The sequence below is a fragment of the Bubalus bubalis genome, chromosome 3 (assembly GCF_019923935.1).
Source record: "Bubalus bubalis isolate 160015118507 breed Murrah chromosome 3, NDDB_SH_1, whole genome shotgun sequence".
Taxonomy (NCBI): Eukaryota; Metazoa; Chordata; class Mammalia; order Artiodactyla; family Bovidae; genus Bubalus; species Bubalus bubalis.
In genome coordinates, this window is record NC_059159.1 from 167434022 (window position 1) to 167453734 (window position 19713).

The 19713-nt window shown below is 45.9% G+C and overlaps 1 protein-coding gene across 6 annotated transcripts in view; it reads right to left on the reverse strand.

Moving 5' to 3' along the window:
* Positions 1 to 19713, reverse strand: part of ASTN2 (astrotactin 2) — a 1030196-nt gene that overhangs the window by 14214 nt on the left and 996269 nt on the right. For all 6 annotated transcript variants that reach the window (XM_045165169.1, XM_045165168.1, XM_045165167.1 and 3 more), the window contains 2 exons: positions 5272 to 5372; positions 3331 to 3514 (listed from right to left, as the gene is read on the reverse strand). In XM_045165169.1, coding sequence (XP_045021104.1) covers positions 3331 to 3514; positions 5272 to 5372 — 285 coding nt within the window. The remainder of the gene's footprint in view (positions 1 to 3330; positions 3515 to 5271; positions 5373 to 19713) is intronic.

A 19713-nucleotide genomic window follows, 5' to 3' on the forward strand; every position in this document is an offset into this window, starting at 1 on the left:
AATAAAGGGAGAACACCTTTCCCCGTGCCTGGGCAAGATGGTAGCCGAGGTGACTCACGCCGCAGCTTTCATCTGAGGCTCTGTGCTCCTGTCTGTCTGTCTGCTGTCTTTTAGCTTTTATCTAACAGAGAGGGAGACAGTTACAAACCCAGGATCCAACAGAACAGATAAGGTCTGCCCCGGGGAAAGACCCCTTTTATCCCTCAACCAAGCCTTGAATTCTTCGAAGGCTACTGCACGTGTTGCAAGGGCTCAGAGTGAAAGCTCAGGGCAGAGGCAGACCCCACAGCAAACTCCGTGTGCCTCCGTGCAGCTCACTCAACCCCGTGGGGGCCTCCAGTTCCTTTCCATTCATAAACTGGGGAGGATACCCTATTTTGTCTGTTTTACAGGGTAATTTTAAAGCTATTTCAAGCATAACACGCTGCCCACTAAGTACTTCAGGAAGTCATGCAATTCTCTCCAGTACCACTGACATGATCCTGGCCTGGAGCACTGTACTCTGTCTCCTGGATTTAGTATCACAACAGCCTCTGGGGCCTCCCTGCCTCCCTCTGGTCAGGACTGCTCTAGTCCGGGCTGCCAGTGGCTGTCAGAGGGATCTTTTTCCCTTGAAGATCTGATAACATCTCCCCCTGTGAAAAACACTTGAAAAGCTTCCCATTACCCTAGAGAGATAATCCAAACTCTTTAACCCTGCTTAAAGGGCATTCGGAACTGGCCTCTGCTGACCTCTCCTGTCTTATCTCTTCCCACTCCTGCTGTCACACATTTTGCTCCAACTGCACAGAAATTCTTTCAGTTCCTCCACACACACTGTTTACCAAAGTGTGGAAGGGGTTCCCCTGGGGCAGGAGAAAGGATTTTAGGTGGTACTCAGGAAGATCACACGTCCAGTATTAAACAACAATGAATCACAATGGGGAAAAGCATTTAGATTCCCTTTTTCAATCCCTTGCCCTCCTCCAGATTACTTTCAGAAGGAAAGGTTTAATTCGGGACTGTGTTTTTAAGTGCTTCTCTAACACTCACTAATCTTCCCTTTTGAAAGGAAAGCCTCAGGCTCTGCAAGGTTTAAACTGCATTGTTTTCTGGTATTTTGTTTTTCTTCCATTGTACTGAATGCATAAGTTTAATTTTTATTAAGGGTAGACGGGGCTCGTTTCCCCTTTACACAATGATACAGTGCTTTCTTTTCAAATATACTTGCAATAAGTGGGCCTAAGGACAAAATAAAAAATAAAGTGCAGATAGTATGGGAATACAGTAAAAATCATAGAGTGAAAGTGTTAGTCACTCAGTCACGTCTGACTCTTTGCAACCCTTTGGACTGCAGCCCGCCAGGTTTCTCTATCCATGGGATTCTCCAGGAAAGAATACTGGAGTGGGCTGCCATTCCTTCTCCAGGGGATCTTCCCCAACCCAGGTATCAAACTCAGGTCTCCCGCACGGCAGGCAGATTCTTTACCATCTGAGCCACTAGGGAAGTCCACAAAAATCATAAAGGTGGAGGCAAATGATAATTTCAAAATTTAAGAGGTTTTAACCCCTGCTGTACACAGTATTATACCTCTACATTTCACAGGCTACTCCTTTGGCCCCAGACCCTCTGGTCTTCTTCTTCCACGTGCCTGACCCCAACTTACCCCGTAGGCCTCACAGTCTCAGTTCTTGGAAGGGCTTCACTGGGTTACCCAGGCTGGGTGCCTATGCCTCGAGTCCCCAAAGGGCTCCTCTCTGTCCTTTTGACCCTTATTACTCCTATTCTATTTTTTTAATTGGAAGAAAATTGCTTTACAATGCTGTATTGGTTTCCGCCATACAACAACACAAATCAGTTATAATTATATATATCTCCTCTCCTTCTTGAGTCTCTTCCCCTGCTTCCCATTCCACCCCTGTAGGTGGTCACAGAGCACGAGGCTGTACTCCCTGTGTTATACAGCAGCTATCTATTTTATGCATGATAGCATATATATGTCAGTGCTCCTTCTTCAGTTTGTCCCATCCTCTCCTTCCCCGGCTGTGTACACAGGTCTTTTCTCTATGTCTGCATCTCCATTCCTTCCCTGCCAAAGGCTCATCAGTACTATTTGTCTAGATTCCATATATATGCATGGACGCTTAGTCGCGTCCGACTCTTTGCGACCCCATGAATTGCAGCACGCCAGTCCTCCCTGTCCATCACCAACTCCCAGAGTTCACTCAGACTCACATCCATCGAGTCAGTGATGCCATTCAGCCATCGCATCCTCCGTCATCCCCTTCTCCTCCTGCCCCCAATCCCTCCCAGCATCAGACTCTTTTCCAATGAGTCAACTCTTCGCATGAGGTGGCCAAAGTACTGGAGTTTCAGCTTTAGCTTCATTCTTTCCAATGAACACCCAGGACTGATCTCCTTTAGGATAGACTGGTTGGATCTTCTTGCAGTCCAAGGGACTCTCAAGAGTCTTCTCCAATACCACAGTTCAAAAGCATCAATTCTTTGGCACTCAGCTTTCTTCACAGTCCAACTCTCACATATATGCATTACTATACTATATTTGTTTTTCCTATTCTTTGCAACTGCTTAATTATGTGGAACAGTGAGCTGCACGTAGGTAGGGACTGCTTCTGCCTTTTTAACAGTGCATAATCAACAACCAACCTAAGAAGGGGGCTGTTAAGTCTGTGTTGAATGAATGAGTGGATGTCACTGCTGGGTGCAGGATGTGAAACACAGCCCCCACTGCAGAACTACTTTGGGAAGCTTCAGAAGATACTGACTGTGTGTCCGTTATGGGCAATTCCTCTATAGCACCTGTCACTGTGGCTGGCATAGTCACTGCCGGTGACCAAAAAAGAGAAAAAAAAATCACGCCTTAACACATGTTGAATTTGTGAATGCATTTAGTCATGGTCACTAATGGACTTTATTCCAGAAAAAAAAAAAAAAAGACAACTCGGATTTCTTATGAAAGAGAAGGAAAAGCCCTAGATTAGGGTCCATGACCCTGCCACTGCTCTTCTATGACGTTAGTTAGGACGTATGTCCTCAAGGAGGCTACGTTTCCCATTTCTAAAACTGAAAGTGGAAGGTAAGGGGACTGACTGAAAGAGCGCTGAAGTCTCTCTCTTATCTGACATTCCAGAAGTCCAAGAAGCTAAAATTCCCAGATTCTTTCCTTCTCCTTACCCGCTTCCCACCTTGAGTCCTGACATGACTTGAGTGACTGCCTCCCTTCTTTATTTCCTAAAGCCCATTATCAGCCTATGGAGAAAAGGCTCCAATAAAGTCAAATGGGAACAGAAAGCATCTACTGCTCCGCTCACACTCACACACCCACCTACCTGGGCCCCAGCTCATCCTCGCTCCTCCAGACAAAATCGCCAAACTTCTCATAGTGTGAGTTGTAGTGGTGCTGCACGCGGAAGAGCATGGAGGCAGAGACTTCCATCAGCGTGTTGTAGGCGGCCTGCTGCTCCTTGCCGCTCGTGTACCCATTGTACAGATTGTAGATCTTGTCAGCTATCTCTGGGGGAGAGGAGGAAGTGCAGGCACAGATCACGGGACGGGAGGAAAAGGGGAGGATGGAGGCATACCTCACAACTAGGAAGGCGTATTCAAGCAGGAGTTCACCTGTGTGGTCTTTGGGACAAATAAACCTTAATTCCATGCTGAATATATCATTGACCAGTTGTATTCCATTTTCTTATCTATCAGTTGGAGATAATAATCCACACACAGGAGGGGCATTGGGAGGACTAAATTAAAACGTGGATATAAAGCACTTGACACGGGGTCTGGCACAAAGTTAGGGCTTATGATTGCGCTTGTTAACATAAGGTCTGTGCCTAGGACTTAGCAGAAAATTCCAAACAAGTGCAGAGGCTTCCGGTAAGTGTCTTGAGCTCATCTCAGTGGTCTACTTCTATCTCCTCTCTGCAATATTTCCAACATATTTCTGTGATCAGGTCTAACAACTCTTCATTTGAAAATCTTTCAAAGAAAAATCTAGACTCTTTTGCTTGCCATTCATGGCAATTGCTACTCTTTCCGTTATTCCTGCTAACTGATGTAAGTAAAATTCATTATGGGCTGCTCTCTTGAACAGAAGGTAATTCTTTCATCTTTTAAGACTTTGAACAAAATTTATGTATGCCCCCATGTCACTGCTTAACAACGACTGCCTTCAGGAGAACTTGAGGGACTTGGGTTCAGGATGGGAGGATCATTTACTTTTTAGGGCTTTCTACTCTGATTTTTATTGTTCTTTAAAAAAAAAAAAAAATGTTCATGTGTCCTTTTAAAATAATAATATAAAAAAATTACCAGGAATCCATCTCAAATCCCCTCTCTTTTAATAAGACTCAATATCTCAGTGTCTTTTCTTATCTGGTACACAGCCTGATCATCAAGCTTATGACTGAGCCATCTGAAGAAATGTCTCTCTCTCCCCCCCTAGAATGAAAATTCCTGAGAAATGGAGAGCACGTCTGTTCTACACTGCTTTTACCAGGGCTCTTAGAAAATATTTGCTCACCTTGAACTGAAGCACCATCAGGATTCATGAGCTACCATCACATCTTTGTAGAAATTGTATCTACATGTGGTCTAAGAACTAAGTATATGGTGGATTTGATTTATTTTTTTTTTTTTTTCAGGTGTTTTGTCTAATGTTTACAACTTCATAGACCAGGAACACGCATGCTGATTCTGACGGATAGTTACTAACTGCAGCTCTTTGCTGAGAATTCTGAGGCCACCCCTGGGCTAGATGGGAAGGTGTGCTGTGATCAGCTAATGATGTCTGCCATGATCAGCTAATGATACCGGCCATGATCAGCTAATAATGTCTGCCACAGGTACAGCAAAGTCTAGTGGTCCTCCACGTGCCACCTACTTGCCAGCTCTAGGGCACACTGAAGTGGAAGAAAGGGATTGGTTTCTAAAAGCCTAGGCCAAGGGGCAGAACACAGTCATATGGTTCTGACTCTCCACCATTCCTTTCCTCAAAGCCAGAACACATATTCTATAAAAGAGGAGCAAGTCTGTACACTGGCAAAGATATTGCCAACCAATCTCAATTTCCTTCATGGCTTTGATTCATTTAGCTCCATGTTCTTCCTCCAGTCCTTTGGCGTTCTTCTCCCTGTGCCAATATGTGTGTGTGTGTGGAGGCAGAAAAGGAGTGGTGTATGGTGACTGGTGGGTGCAGAATTTAGAGACTAAAATATGGGAAGGACCCTGGAAGTGAAGAAAATGGGGCGGGGGTGGGGAGGGTCACCTACCTTCTGCCTTGTTGTCATCCACCAGTGGACAGGCGGTCCTCAGAGTCACTGTGCTGAGCTCAGAGTGCCTCCCTCGTGTATCCACCGCATAGAGAGTGAACCTGTGGTACAACAAGAAAAGAGAGCACAAGGCTGTGACTTCAGAGCAAAAGGCCCTGGAAGCTGCAAGGAGGAACACAAAAATCATAGCACAGGAGTGATGGTTGAAAGAACTTGGGGATGATTAGGCTGTAGGAGAAATGATCTGGAAAGAAAAAAAAGATAGTCACTAAGTGTGTATCAGAAACCAACTGACTGCTGGGCATTTTGCACTTAATCTCTTCATTTACTAGAGAAGGAAATGGCACCCCACTCCAGTACTCTTGCCTGGAAAATCCCATGGATGGAGGAGCCTGGTAGGCTGCAGTCCATGGGGTCGCTAAGAGTCGGACATGACATCACTTTCACTTTCACTTTTCACTTTCATGCATTGGAGAAGGAAATGGCAACCCACTCCAGTTTTCTTGCCTGGAGAATCCCAGGGACGGGGGAGCCTGATGGGCTGCCGTCTATGGGGTCGCACAGAGTCGGAGATGACTGAAGCGACTTAGCAGCAGCAGCAGCAGCTGAGCATTAACTATGTGTCAGAATTACTTTAGGAGCTAAGATTACAAAGATGAGCAAGAGAGTCAAGGTCCTTGCTTGCATAAAGCTAAACAAAACATAAGTGAAAACTTAGACAATGGTGCATGTGAGAAAGAATATAACAGGATCATGCAGTAAAGCCTGAAGTGAAGGCAGGAGTGGGTGCTTTAGACAGGTGTGTCCTGAAAGGCCTTCTTGTTGAGAGGTTTGAACTGGGACCTGAAAATGAGAAGGAACTAGGTTATGGGGGGAAGACCTGGGGGAAAGAGTATTCCAGGCAGAAAGACCAGTAAGTGCACAGTTCTTGAGGAGAGAATGATCCAGACTGCTGAAGGAATAGAGAGCTGGTGTGGCTGTAGCAAAGAGAGATGACGGGGACCTAGTGGGCCATGATAGGAAGTTTGGGAGTTAGTCCAGGTACAAGGCATGTCCCCAGCTTTCAGTGTTGGCACTTGCAGCTCCATGATGTACCAGGAGGGTGGGGCAGGCAGACTGTGTGGTATTAGAGGGAGAGAACTGGTAAACCACAGACATGGTGGAGTGGGGTCCAGTCCCAGAGGAGACACAGGCCTCTGGCCTATTTTGGGAAGGCTGTCTGACGCTTCACATCTCCAGATCTCCAAGTTCTGAAATTAAATAAAGCCAAAAGAGTGAATAAACTTTCAAGAAGAGATCATCCTTGGAGGCCAGTGACAATCTGAACAGAAGTGAGAAGGGCTAAGCGTCTGAGTGCCCTATCTTTGCTGTGCCACCCTCCTTCAGCAGCCTTCACGGGTAGGAGCAGGAGTGTGGAGTGGAAACAGGGGCTCCCTGGGCCAAGCACAAGAAACTACAGTCCAGGGTTCTGATTTCCTTTCCTCCTTCTCCAAAACCTCAACTTGCTGTGTGTGTGCTAAGTTGCTTCAGTCATGTCTGACTCTCTGACCCCAAGGACTATAGTCCACCAGGGTCCTCTGTCCATGGGATTCTCCAGGCAAGAATACTGGAGTGGGTTGCCATGCCCTCCTCCAGGGCATCTTCCCGACCCAGGGACTGAACCCACATCTTTTAGGTCTCCTGCATTGGCAGGCAGGCTCTAGTGCCACCAATGGACCTAACACTACAATTGCCAAGTTACAGAATGGTGAGCCCTGATTGATTGCACATATTGTGTAGCTAATATATATGAGTTGGTTCTCCAAATTAACTATGTGCAAAGTTCTTAACATGTGTCAAGCACTGACCTATGCAGTTTCATCTGTATTACTGTAATTAATTTCCCCAGATGATCCTAAAAGATAGCAACTATTATTCTCTTTATGTTATACACGAGGCTCAGGGAGAGAAAGCAACTTGCCCAGAACCATAGTAATTACTGGGACTGGAAATTGAGTCGAGGTGTGTCTGAGTCCAAAGCCCATGCGTTGATCCACTATCAGCTACTGTCTTCTGCTAAAGGTCTGTGGATGTCACCTCTGTACAAATACAATTCCACTAGGCACACTTGCCAAATTCCAACTATGTTGAAACAGTGCCATTCCACATGTTTTTCTAATCTTATGAAAACCCGAGAAAATAATCACCCACATTATCTTCATCTTTCAGAAGAGGAAACTGTTAGATGAAAAAGTTAGGCAATTTGTCCAAAATCAGAGTCAGACAATGAAGGAACCAGGACCTGTTCCCTGGTTTGTCTCCCTCTGAAAGCCAGATGCTCTGTACTCTCAGCTCTGCTTTGCTGCTGTGGGTCCACAGGGCGGGCTCAGACAGTCAGGACTTGGGACTCTCACAGCCCCTCTCAGCTTTAACACCTCATGGCTTGATAACCCAAAGGTGGTTTTCGTAAAAGGTACTATACATCAGAACTTCTTGGTACAAGGGGCACAGTAAGCAGAAGCCAGTATCTTTCTGGAGAAAAGACTGCTTGTTTTCTTTGTGCGTTAAAATCTCCTTCTTAACAATAACCCATTTTCTCTTTTGAAGAGCAGTGAGAGGTACTCATGCCATCCCGAGAATGTGTGTCTAATTTATTCTTTGACATTGATTCTGAGTTTCACTGTAATTCAGATAGTACAATAACATCGTCCTGAGTTTTCTAGGAAGCCTTGGTGCGTGTGGGGATTCATCAGTCCATTGTGATGGTCTGTGTTTAAGATGTCATGAGCGGAGCTGATAGCCAGGCTCAGAACCATACATGCTCCACATTCTTTGCTGCTATGAGTCACTGACACAAGGCCCATGACAGGCCCATGGAGACACCTCCTGGCCCTGGAGGAATGTCAGCACTAACGTCCTACCAGGCTGCTGCCATGGCGACTGAGGTGAGGGGTCCAGCAGGGGACAGGTCACCCAGAGCCCAGAAGCAGCCTTGTAACCCAATCACCATCTACTCAAACCTCAGCTCTGAGGTTCACTAGATGTGTGACCTTGGGCTAGTTGGTTATCCTCTCTGAGCCTATGTCTCAAATGTAAAATAAAAGAAACAAGTTCCTCCTTGCAGAATTGCTGGTCCAAGTGCCGGAAACCTCGTTCAGTGCCTGAATATCATGTGAGGCATGGCTGCCGTCTAGTACGTGCTCATCAGTGCCTGTCCTCTACATGCATATTCCAGTTAATCTTTGAAATGTATCACTCAGGTGGGATTGCTTGCATTTTATCGATAAGGATGTTGGTTCCAAAGAGGTCAAGTAATTGATCTATTTTTACATATTAACTAAGCAGCAGTGAGGCCTGTCTGAATTCAAAGATGATGTTCTTCAGTTCAGTTCAGTTCCGTCACTCAGTCATGTCTGACTCTTTGCAACCCCATGAACTGCAGCACGCCAGGCCTCCCTCACCAACTCCCGAAATTTACCCAAACTCACGTCCATTGAGTTGGTGATGCCACCCACCCATCTCATCCTCTGTTGTCCCCTTCTCCTCCTGCCCTCAATCCTTCCCAACATCAGGGTCTTTTCAAATGAGTCATACTATACTGTCAAATCTAATTTCACCTTTTGTCTTTCATCAGCTAGCTTGTAGTGCTAACAAGTGTGGGTCTAAACTTCATATATGTGACTTTAGAGACCTAAATATGGGATATTTTGGCCCCATCTTCAGACAGAAGCCCAACTATCCATCTGCTTTCTGGGTCTTTTGGCTTCAGCCTTTGTCATGAGAACAACAGCACTGTGATATGTGGTCATCATCTCTCTCCACCTGTTACATCTCAGCACTGTGAGCAGAGCTCTGTTCTAGCCCTTACTATATCCAGTTATTGTCTCAGTCAAGGGAAGCAGAAAGTGACGGAGGAGGAAGTCTGGTCTTGGAGATGGCCAGGCGTGGGTTCATTTTCCATTCTGTTCCCTTGCTCTGTGACAGTGGACTAGTCACTTACCCCTCTGTGCTTAGGTCACCTCTCTGCATCATGTGTCTGGGGTGGGGAGGCTGCTGTCCACTTCCTAGGTCAATGTGGATGAATGTGAAGTACAAGTGCTTAACGAGGTGAGTTCTGACTAAGGAGCCTTGCAGAAGGGCTGGAAGCAAGATCATAGTGAAACTCGAGGATGTGAGAATAAGCAAGGGGCAAAGGAGAGAGGTAAGGACTGCATTTGATGCCATGGCATAAGCACTTACTACATACGCGACATCTAGAAAGTGGCAGAGGCAGACACCAAACCCTGGCCTGCAGCTTGGGTAGAGCAACATCCTGGCACTGAACACAGTACTAGGAACATGAAAGGCGCTTTTAACTATGTGAGTAAATGAATGAACTTGAACGTACCCCATCTCATTGCTGAATTTCCGTTTCTGCATCAACAAAATGGGGATAACTGTACAGACAGTGTGTGGCAGTCTCAAGGATTACACAGAGTGACGCCTGAGAAGTGGCTTGTAAGTTGCAGACTTTTATAAAGGTCATATAAAGAGCACTTATTTGGGCAAGAGTACTTTCTTGGAGTAGAAGAGAAAGAGAGACATTTTATCTGAGGGGAACATGGAAGGCTGTAGTTAATAAAATATGTGAATAAATCTCCAAATGTGAGGAGTTGGAAAACAATTTAAACCCTGCTTTTCCCTTGGCAACTTATGTTTCCAAGGTGTTCCTGTAATATATTTCCTCCATCAAGGGGGTCCGGCGTTACCTCTCTGCTTAGCCAAGCAGCATGAATAACAGCATGCTGGGAAAGAAGTAGTCTTAGGTTTTCAAATGATAAAACCTGGGTAGAACCTTGCTTCCCCAATTGCCAGCTGAGTATTCTTGGGAAGTCACTTCCCTGTCTCTGAGCCTCAGTCTCTGCATCTGTAAAACAGGGTGAAATTAACTGTATCTCACAATTTCAGGATCCGGAGTCAATGATGTTAATGATTGTGGCAGGCCTGGTTTAATCTTTGTTCCCTAAATGGTAGTTTCTGTTTGTGTTAGTAGAGTGACCCAACGTGTCAGTAGAGGTCTCAGCATGGAGGAGTCTTCGGGCCACCCTGCCGGTGGGGGTGGAGCGGGGGAGAAAGAGGAAGATGTTAGCTTCACGGGCCTGGGTCAGAAGTCACAAGGCCATGTGCTCTCTGCCTGTCTCAGCTGTAATTGTAGAACTGTTCCACAGCCACATCTGAAAGCTGTTAGGGGACCAGGCAGCCCTGGAGGGGCTCTTTGCGAGGGGAAGAAAGTGACAGCCCCTGATGTGGGGAAGGAGGAGAGAATGAGAAGGGAGAGAGGCTGAGAAACAGATACACACGTGCACACCCACGAGGCAGAGTGGAAAGGGGAAGACAGACACACGGGGGGAGGACACAGTCAGAGCTTGTGTTCCTCCGGGGTCAGGAAGCTGCTGGCGACCTTGGCTCGGTTCTTTCATCTTTACCTGTGCAGGTGGGCTGAGACCCACTGATAATGTGAACTAGAGCGCCTGCTGTTGTTCGGTCGTGTCTGACTCTTTGTGACCCTATGAACTGCAGCACGCCAGCCTTCCCTGTCCTTCACTATCTCCCAGAGTTTACTCAAATTCAAGTTTATTGAGGGCAGGAGGAGAAGGGGGTGACAGAGGAGGAGTACTCCCAAGCCATCACCAAGCTCTACAACCTCATTTTACAGGTGGGGGAACCACGGCCTGGAGAGGATACAGACTTGCCCAAGGACCTGTTGCCAATCAGTTCAGAATAAAGGCCCTGGCTTTCCCGACTCCTCCTCTAGCGCTCCTTCTCCACGACACCTTGCTTTTCGCACAGTTGACTGACTGGGGCCCAGCTGCCCCTCTGGGATAATCACAGAAGAGGTGGCTCCAAGGATCAAGTGGGATGGCCTATTTAGGAGCCTGGAACCCCAGGCTCAAATCCTTGCTACTCTTCCTCTGACTTTGTTTCAGAGGAAAGAACACTGGCCAAGGTGGCTGAAAACTTGAGTTCATGTCCCAGAGACTGTGGGTTGTGAGATCTCAGATCAATCCGGTTTCAGTGTATTGGTATTTCAATGAGTGGGGATGTACCTTGGGATTGACTACTCAAATGCAGAGTCTTTTTCAATGTTTCTTTACCACCTTCAGGACAAAGCACAAACTCCTTACCACGGGCCCCAGTGTGACTCCTTGATGTCCCTCCCTTTGACACTATCTGTTTGGGACTCTATCACTGAGTCTCAAACTCTGGCCACAGATCCAGCCTTGTTGACTGGTCTCCACTGCCTACCCTGTTTCACAGTAGAACCACATCCCACCGCTAACAGACCTCACCACTCTGTCTTTGCACACACTGCACCCTTCATCAGGGCCCCCTGCCTCCTTCTCCACTTAACCTCCTCCACCTTGTCCTTGGAGCATCTGTCAGCCCTCATCTCCTCCACCCACCCTCCCTGCATAGTGCCAGGTCATGGCCCATGGGGCATGACTGGGCTGGTGCCCAGACAATTCTCTCTTGCCAGCATGAGTGTGTGAGTGTCTTCAGAACCAGAACAGGGCTCTGCCCATCTCTCTGCCTGACGTTCTGCCTGGTGATCAGACACCTAAACCATGCGGTGCTCAGCAAACACTGTTAAATGAATGACTGACTGAACGAGTGACTCAGTCAACTATAAGGCACCAATAGTGATTCCACTGTCTAGAAATCAAGTTTCCCCTTCTGTCAAAATGAGCAAAATGTGAATAGATTAAAAGGCCATTAAAGGAGACAGAATAACAGAGTGGCCCAAAGCACGGCTCTGGAATCAGGCAATTCGGTTTTAAGTCCTAGCTCTCCATTTCTTATTTATGTGAGGCCTTGCCTCAGTTAACTCACCTGGAAAATAGGAATCAATATTAAAACCCACTAAATGGGGTCGTTGTTAAATTGCTCACCATGATGCCTGGCATGTCAGCAGTCAACGAGAGCGAGCTGTGGCTATCGTCATCAATATTACTGTTACATTATTATTAAGCCACTGCCCAAGGCTCTGACGCCATCCCACTACACCCAGAGTAAGCTCTCCTAGTGGAGACCAGGGGAGGGTATGTGGAAAGGAAGCTGTTTTTGGGCCCATCCGAGACCCCAGGACCCCCTCACAGCAGGGGTGAGAGAATGAAACTGAGACTTTAATTGGCAGTGAGAGCTTCTCACAGATCTGACGGGGGTAAGAGCAGGGACAGGGGCTCAGAGGCCCACGTCAGAACTGCGTCCCCGAGAGGACGGGAAAATGCGTTTGAAGTCTCCAGGCCAACGCCTGCCCTTCCCCAGCCGCTGCGTGATTTAGGCATTCTGGGGAGGCAAGAGTCTCCTCGCTGATTTGAAGGGAAACAGATGTTTCCAGGCCAGAGGCCCTGGTCTTGTAAAATCCTCCTTCCCCCACACAGCTTTGGCAAACAACTTCCCGTAAGTTCACCCCCACAACCTCCCTCCCAAGCCACCATCATCCGCCATCACTCCCCTTCCTGGCATTCCTAGCACAATGTGGAAGGCAGGGGTGGTGGAATAAACCCTGAGTCCCAGCTCCAGCTCGGGGTCTGGGCAGTGAGCTTTCCAGGAACACCCAAAAGCCCTTTTCTGGGGCTCAGTCTCTCTTCTCTGCAAGTGTTAATCTTTCAGTCATGTCCAACTCTTTGCGACCCCATGGAAAGGGTCCCCACCAGCCTCCTTTGTCCATGGGATTCTCCAGGCAAGAATACTGGAGTGGGTGGCCATGCCCTCCTCCAAGGGATTCTCCCAACCCACAGATTGAACCTGGGTCTCCCACATTGTGGGCAGATTCTTTACCATCTGAGCCATATATTTAAGCATCTCTGCAAGGAGGGAACTAAACCAAGATCAGTGCCAAGGGATATGGGCTGGACTTCATCTTCCAGGGACTGAGCATGTTTGCTTCTGAAAGAGCTGGTATGATCCTTTCCAGACCTTTTTCCATTGGAGTCTATGGTGAACAGCATGGACTTGCATGTCAGGATCCGGGCTTGAGTCTGAACTCCATCAGCTACTGGATGGGAACAACTGAACCCTTGTGCCTTGGTTTCCTCATTGGTAAAATGTGATCAAGATTCCATCTCACAGGGCTGTGAGAATTAAACCGGAATTCAATCTCTCCCAACTCATATTCTAGGCTTCTTATGAATGAAACTGAGCATCATACTTCTTTCCTTGGCCTGCCCATGATGCTCAGGACAGTCTGAACCCAGAGTGGGTGTGCTATGATGATCATAACTGGTTGCTGGCAGGAAGACCTGCTAGAAACTGGACAGTTGAAAGACTCAGGATCTTAATCCAGTTTTTTGTTTTTTTTTTTTAAATTAGAGGATAATTACTTTACAATGCTGTGATGACTTCTGCCATATGTCAACATGAATCGGCCACAGGTAAGTATTTGTCCCTTCCTCCCTTGAACCCCCATGCCCACCGTCCTCCTCTTAACCTAGTTCTGCTTAAAGAGTAGAAAGAGCATTCTCATTTTGATAATCACAAAGAAGCAGGGTGGGTTCTGATTCGAACAGGCTTTGGAGTTGACTACCTGAGTCCAAAATGCTGGTTCTATAACCCACTACCTTTATAACCTTGGGCAAGTTAGTTCGCCTCTCTGTTCTTTGCGTTCTTGTCTTTAAACTGTGGACATTACCTCCTTCAAAGGGATGGTGGAGGAATAAAGAACTCGAAATGGTGCCTGGCACAGAGTAAGTGCTACATAATCAGCATTCACCATTATTCAACATGTGTGTGCTTAAATTATGAATCTCTTCTATAACGGTTTTAAAATGAGCTCCCCCAACCCTAATCCTTTGCCCTCGATCCCACTGAGAGGTAGAGGAGCATGTCCACTCACCTTGAATGTGGCAGGTTCATGCATGGTTTCACTCGCAGAGCACAGCAGAAGGGACACTGTTCATCGGGGTCATAAAAGGCTATGCAACATCTACCTTGCTTACTGAAACATTCTCACTTAGAGTCCTGAGCCTCTCATGCAAAACATCCAACTACCCTGGTGTTATAAAGCCAGACCCCTCAGATACGCTAAGTCATGGTGTTCAGGTCATTCCAGTCTAATTTCCAGAAAGAAAGTAAAGGAACCTTCAAGCAGTGGAGTCACCTCCGACTTTTGAACCCTTGCAGCTAAGGCGCCAGGCTTCACGGAGCAAAGAGCACTGTCTTCTGTGCTCCGAATGCCTAACGCACAGAATCCATTAGTATGCTCACACGGTGGTTTGAAGTCACTACGTTCTGGGGTCATTTGTTATGTCATCAGTAGTAACTAGAACAATTTCCGAGCATCTAGAGTAGGTGTCAGACACTACAGGACAAATCTGGTCTGCTGCCTGGTTTTGTAAATACAGTTTTAATGGAACATAGCTACTTTGGTTTCCTTAAAATCTGTTTTCTATAGATGCTTTCACACTATACTGATAGAACTGAGTCATTGCATCAGAGACCACATAGTCCACGGAGCCTAAAATATTTACTATCTGGACCTCTAGAGAAAAGATTACTGACCCCCGAATTAGAGTTTTGGCAGTACTTAACATTAAAATCATTTGCTTCCATAATTTCATGTAATCCCAGAGTTAGAAGTCATTCTCATTTTGCAGGTAGGCACAGTGAGTTCAAGCGACCTGTCCCAGGTTACACAGCTATTCTGACCCCAGGCCTAAGGCTACAATAGGCTGCTGAAGATCCAGACTCTAGTTTCGTCACCTTGAATGAGCCGTGTAACCTTGAACCATGCTCCACCTTCAGTTTCCCAGGCCATGAAATGAGGCATTGGGCAAGATGGTGTGGACTGACTTCCGGAATTCAGATGTCCAAAGTTTCCCCCAGCTGGGTGCTGGTCACGGGGCAAAATGTCTCTACTCCCATTTAGTCCAGGTGCATCAAAGCGGGACTTGAAGATGATCAGCCAGGGGCTGTGCAATACCACAGGCAGCCCACCTACTCCCCAACGCCAAAACCCAACCTTCTTATCTCCTAACTCAGGCGGACAACCTATGCTTTCTGCCAACATAAATATTTAGTTCCAGTGCCGGGCACAGAGAGACTGTCATGGTATTAAGGACTCTAGCCCCGGTGTCCACTTTCAAAACAACCCAATCTGAGCTGTGGCTGGGAAGCCCTGCTTGGGACAAAGGTTAGGCAGTCTGCAGTTCGACTCCAATACCAGCACCCCCGACTTGCCCTCCCTTCAACCCCTCCATCTGCATGAGCTAACAGGTAAAGAATCAGGGGAGGCAGGAAGCCGGCAGAGAGAGCTCTGGGGGAAGGCCAAGTCTGGAAACCAGTGTGGGCCCAAGCTCAGGCAGAGGCAAGAGCAATCTAGAATCATGCACTGCTCTGCCTGCCAAGACCCCCCAAATTCACTGGGTTATGAGCATTACCCTAACACCCAGAGTGCCAGGAGTTCCAGAATCAGAAATGCATGATGCATGTACTGACATTCAAAATGAAGCAAATATAAACTGATTCACCATTAAAGCACGTTGAGTACATCTCCAGTACCTGATTGGGGCATGAGCTCCTCTCTGTGTGTGCCTGCCGCTGGCGGAACTCCTGATGGATGCCCCACAAGGTGCTAAGCAGGAGAGGAAACGCTCATACAGAAGAACAGTGTGGTCCGTGCTTTCAAAGAGCTCCCAAAAGAGCAGGGAGATGGTTAAGTGAACAAGAAAAGGGATGCAGTGCTACAGAACTTAGATGCAAAGTCATTCTCGCCCCTACATTTCCTTCAGGTGTGTCCCTTCTCCCGACTTTAAATAGTGGACCAAGCCTTGGGAATGCATGCAAGGGCCACCTGGACTCCTTGTCAGCTGCCACCTAGAGGGGATGCCAACTGCCTGTAAGAATCTCACTTTCTCCTACCAAAACATGGTGAAAATCCTAACCTTCTCCACCCAGAAAGCCTAAATGGTGTGACTCTGCCAATTGGTTGTGATACCCAAGGACTATGCAAATGGTTTGTCTAAATTCACTCACTCACCTATCAAACATAAGCTGACCCCTCGAGAGAAAACAGTTCCTTCCCTTCTCCTCCTTTTTCTTTTCTATCCCTACCCCTTCTCCCCGACTCTTTTCTGACTTCTCTTTTTTCAGGGAGTGGACATGATAACACAAAGTTGGACTGACTATAGCTCTTAGTTGGAGGATGTTCATCTTTTAATAGGTTGCTTTAGGGTAGAGCAGACACAGGTTAAATTTATGGTTCCAAGTCAAGGAATGAATTATGCATGGAATGCCCAATTCCACTTCAACTTGTATTCCTGGGCTCTTTAAAGCAAATGTGTGGCCTTTTCTCTTATATCTTTATTGCATGCTGTATGGCCTCTCTGAATCTCAGATAAAAATAATAATTTTTTAAATGACTTCAGTTATAAAAATTTTTTGCAGGAAAGCTATAACTTGGGAATATGTTGATTTGAGAGACAGAGGACATGATTTGTAGGTTTAACCTTGTCAGCAAGCTATGGGCTTTGGCCCCGTGATTTAACTTCTCTCTTCCTCAGGTACCTATTGAAAACTCCACAGGGATGCTGTGAGATCAAGTAGTCATCATGAATGTGAAAGCACCTTGGAGATTCCACACACACTTCTTGGGCACCTAACTCTGTATCAGACACATAGCTGGGAACTTTTATATAGTTGTCTTCTGTTCTCTTTATAACTGTCTAAGGGATATGTATTATTAAATCCATATTTACAAGGAGGCAAGTGAACCATGGAAATGTGAATTGACTCTCCCAGGCTGTGCAGAGAGCAGCTCAGCCAGGCTCCAGCTCAGGTCTCCTAACTCAAAGCCCAGTGCTGTTTCCAAAAAGAATTATTAGGTATTCATTGGTCCCAACTGGGTCTTGAGTCACAGTTCAGAGAAGGTTAGACTTTATTAGGAGGATGAACTCCACGTTCCCGACTTTTGACAAGGAAGCAATGTTAGTACAGGATCACCATCACCATCACCCACTTTCAATCCTGCCATTGCACCTCTTTCCACATCTGACCCGAAAGACTTTCTTTTCTTCCATGGTGCCTTTTGAGGCTGCATGTTGCCAAAGCCAAGTACAGAGGAAAGGAGGCCAAGCAGAGGTCACCAACTTGGATTCACCCTCGGACACTGAGTTAGGGAACACTACAGGCAGGCTGGTTCTTATCTACTCCCAGCTGAGCCCAGCCTGCACCCCATGTGTGAGCACTGCTTCCCCATGTGTGAAGGGCTGGTGTGCAGAGTGCGCACAACCCCTGGGCTTGGAGTCTGAAAGACTGGATTAGATCACAGCTGTGTTTCTTGTTCCTGGTATCTCTAAGAGCCTCAATTTCTGTATCTGTAAAGTGGAGTCAATAATATCTGACTGACAACACTGTTGTAAGAATGAATTAACATGCAAAACACCTAAAACAGTGCTTAGTTCAGTACATATTATTATTATTTTGCTTACTCATGATATTTTTAAAAGCTGGCTTAAAACTCAACATTCAAGAAACTAAGATCATGGCATCTGGTCCCATCACTTCATGATGAATAGATGGGGAAAAAATAGAAACAGTGACAGACTTTATTTCCTTGGGCTCCAAAATCACTGAAGATGGTGGCTGCTGCCATGAAATTAAAAGATGCTTGCTCCTTGGAAGAAAAGCTATGACAAACCTAGACAGTGTCTTAAAAAGCAGAGACATCACTTTGCTGTCAAAGGTCTGTATAGTCAAAGCTATGTCTTCTCAAGCAGTCATGTACAGATTTGAGAGCTGGATCATAAAGAAGGCTGAGCACCAAAGAACTGATGCATTCAAACTGTGGTGCTGGAGAAGACTCTTGAGCGTCCTTTGGACAGCAAGGAGATCAAACCAGTCAGTCAATCCTAAATGAAATCAACTTTGAATATCCATTGGAAGGACTGATGCTGAAGCTTCCATCCAATACTTTGGCCACCTGATGCAAAGAGTCGACACATTGGAAAAGACCCTGATGCTGGGAAAGATTGAGAACAGGAGGAGGAGGAGGTAACAGAGATGGTTGGATGGCATCACTGACTCAATGGACATGAGTCTGAGCAAACTCTGGGAGATAGCGAAGGACAGGGAAGCCTGATGTGCTACAGTCCGTGGGGTTGCAAAGAGTCAGACACAGCTTAGCACCTGAACAACAACAACACGTGAGATAAAGTGAGAATGATGCTTTTTTGAAAATCAACCCCATAGGCAAAGGCAATCACCCTGGAGGGTGTTGTAAGCAATGAAACCACCACTTTTCACAAGGTTTAGTTAGAGCTCTAGCTCAGCCACTGGTGTGCAGCTAAGTCATACTATGCCTCTGAATCTGTTTCCTTAACAGTTACACTGTGACAACAATACCTGCTTCAATAGCAGTAGGAAACCAGAGACAGTACTCTGAACCTTGGACTTCTCCAGCTGTGCCCTGATCAGTACTATGACCTAGAGTGACGTCCTTCCCCATGGACCTTGCTTTCGTTCCCTATGAAGCAATGGGTCACCAGATGTCTCCACTCATGAAGTCTACCAAATGTTAACACCAAACCTTTACAGACTCTTCCAAAACAAAAATAAAAGTGGAGGGAACACTGCCAGGTAACTGTATGAAGCCAGCATTACTCTGGTACCAAAAATAGGTACCACAAGGAGAATACACACACACACACAGCACACACATTTACACAGTCCCATACTCCTTATAAATATCGACACAGCAAAACACTCACCTAGTAAAATATGTTAAAAAGGACGATACATCATGACCAAATGGGATTTATCCCTTGAAAAGATGACTGATTCAGAATATGAAAATCAACCAACATCATACATCATATTAGGAGAATAAAAGACAAAAATTACATAATCATCTCAATAGGCAAAGAATAGAGCTTTCAGAGAGCCCAATACCCTTTCATGATAAAAATACTCAACAAACTATGAATAGAAGGGAACATCCCCAGTCTGATAAAGGATATCTGTGGAACATTAACATCACACTTAATGGTAAAGACTGAAAGCTTTCCCCTTAAGATCAGGAACAAGACAAGAACGGCTGCTTTCACTATTTCTATTCAACATTGCTCTGAAGGTTCTAGACAGGGCAATTAAGCCAAAAAAGGGAAATGAAAGTCACCCAGACAACAAAGGAAAACATAAAATATCTATATTTGCAGATGACATGATTTTGTATGTATAAAAATGAAGGAATTTATACATACACAAAGATCTTCAAAAAAAATAGTTCAGTAAGTTGCAAGTTTAAAGATTAATAAAAATAAATCAATTATATTCTATATACTAGCAATGAAGAATCATAAAAATAAAATTAAGAAACAATTTCATTGACAGTATTGTCAAAAAGAATAAAATGATACGAGTAGTTTTAACAAAGGTGTGTAAGACTTAAGCACTGAGAACTATAAAACATCATTGAAAGAAATTTAA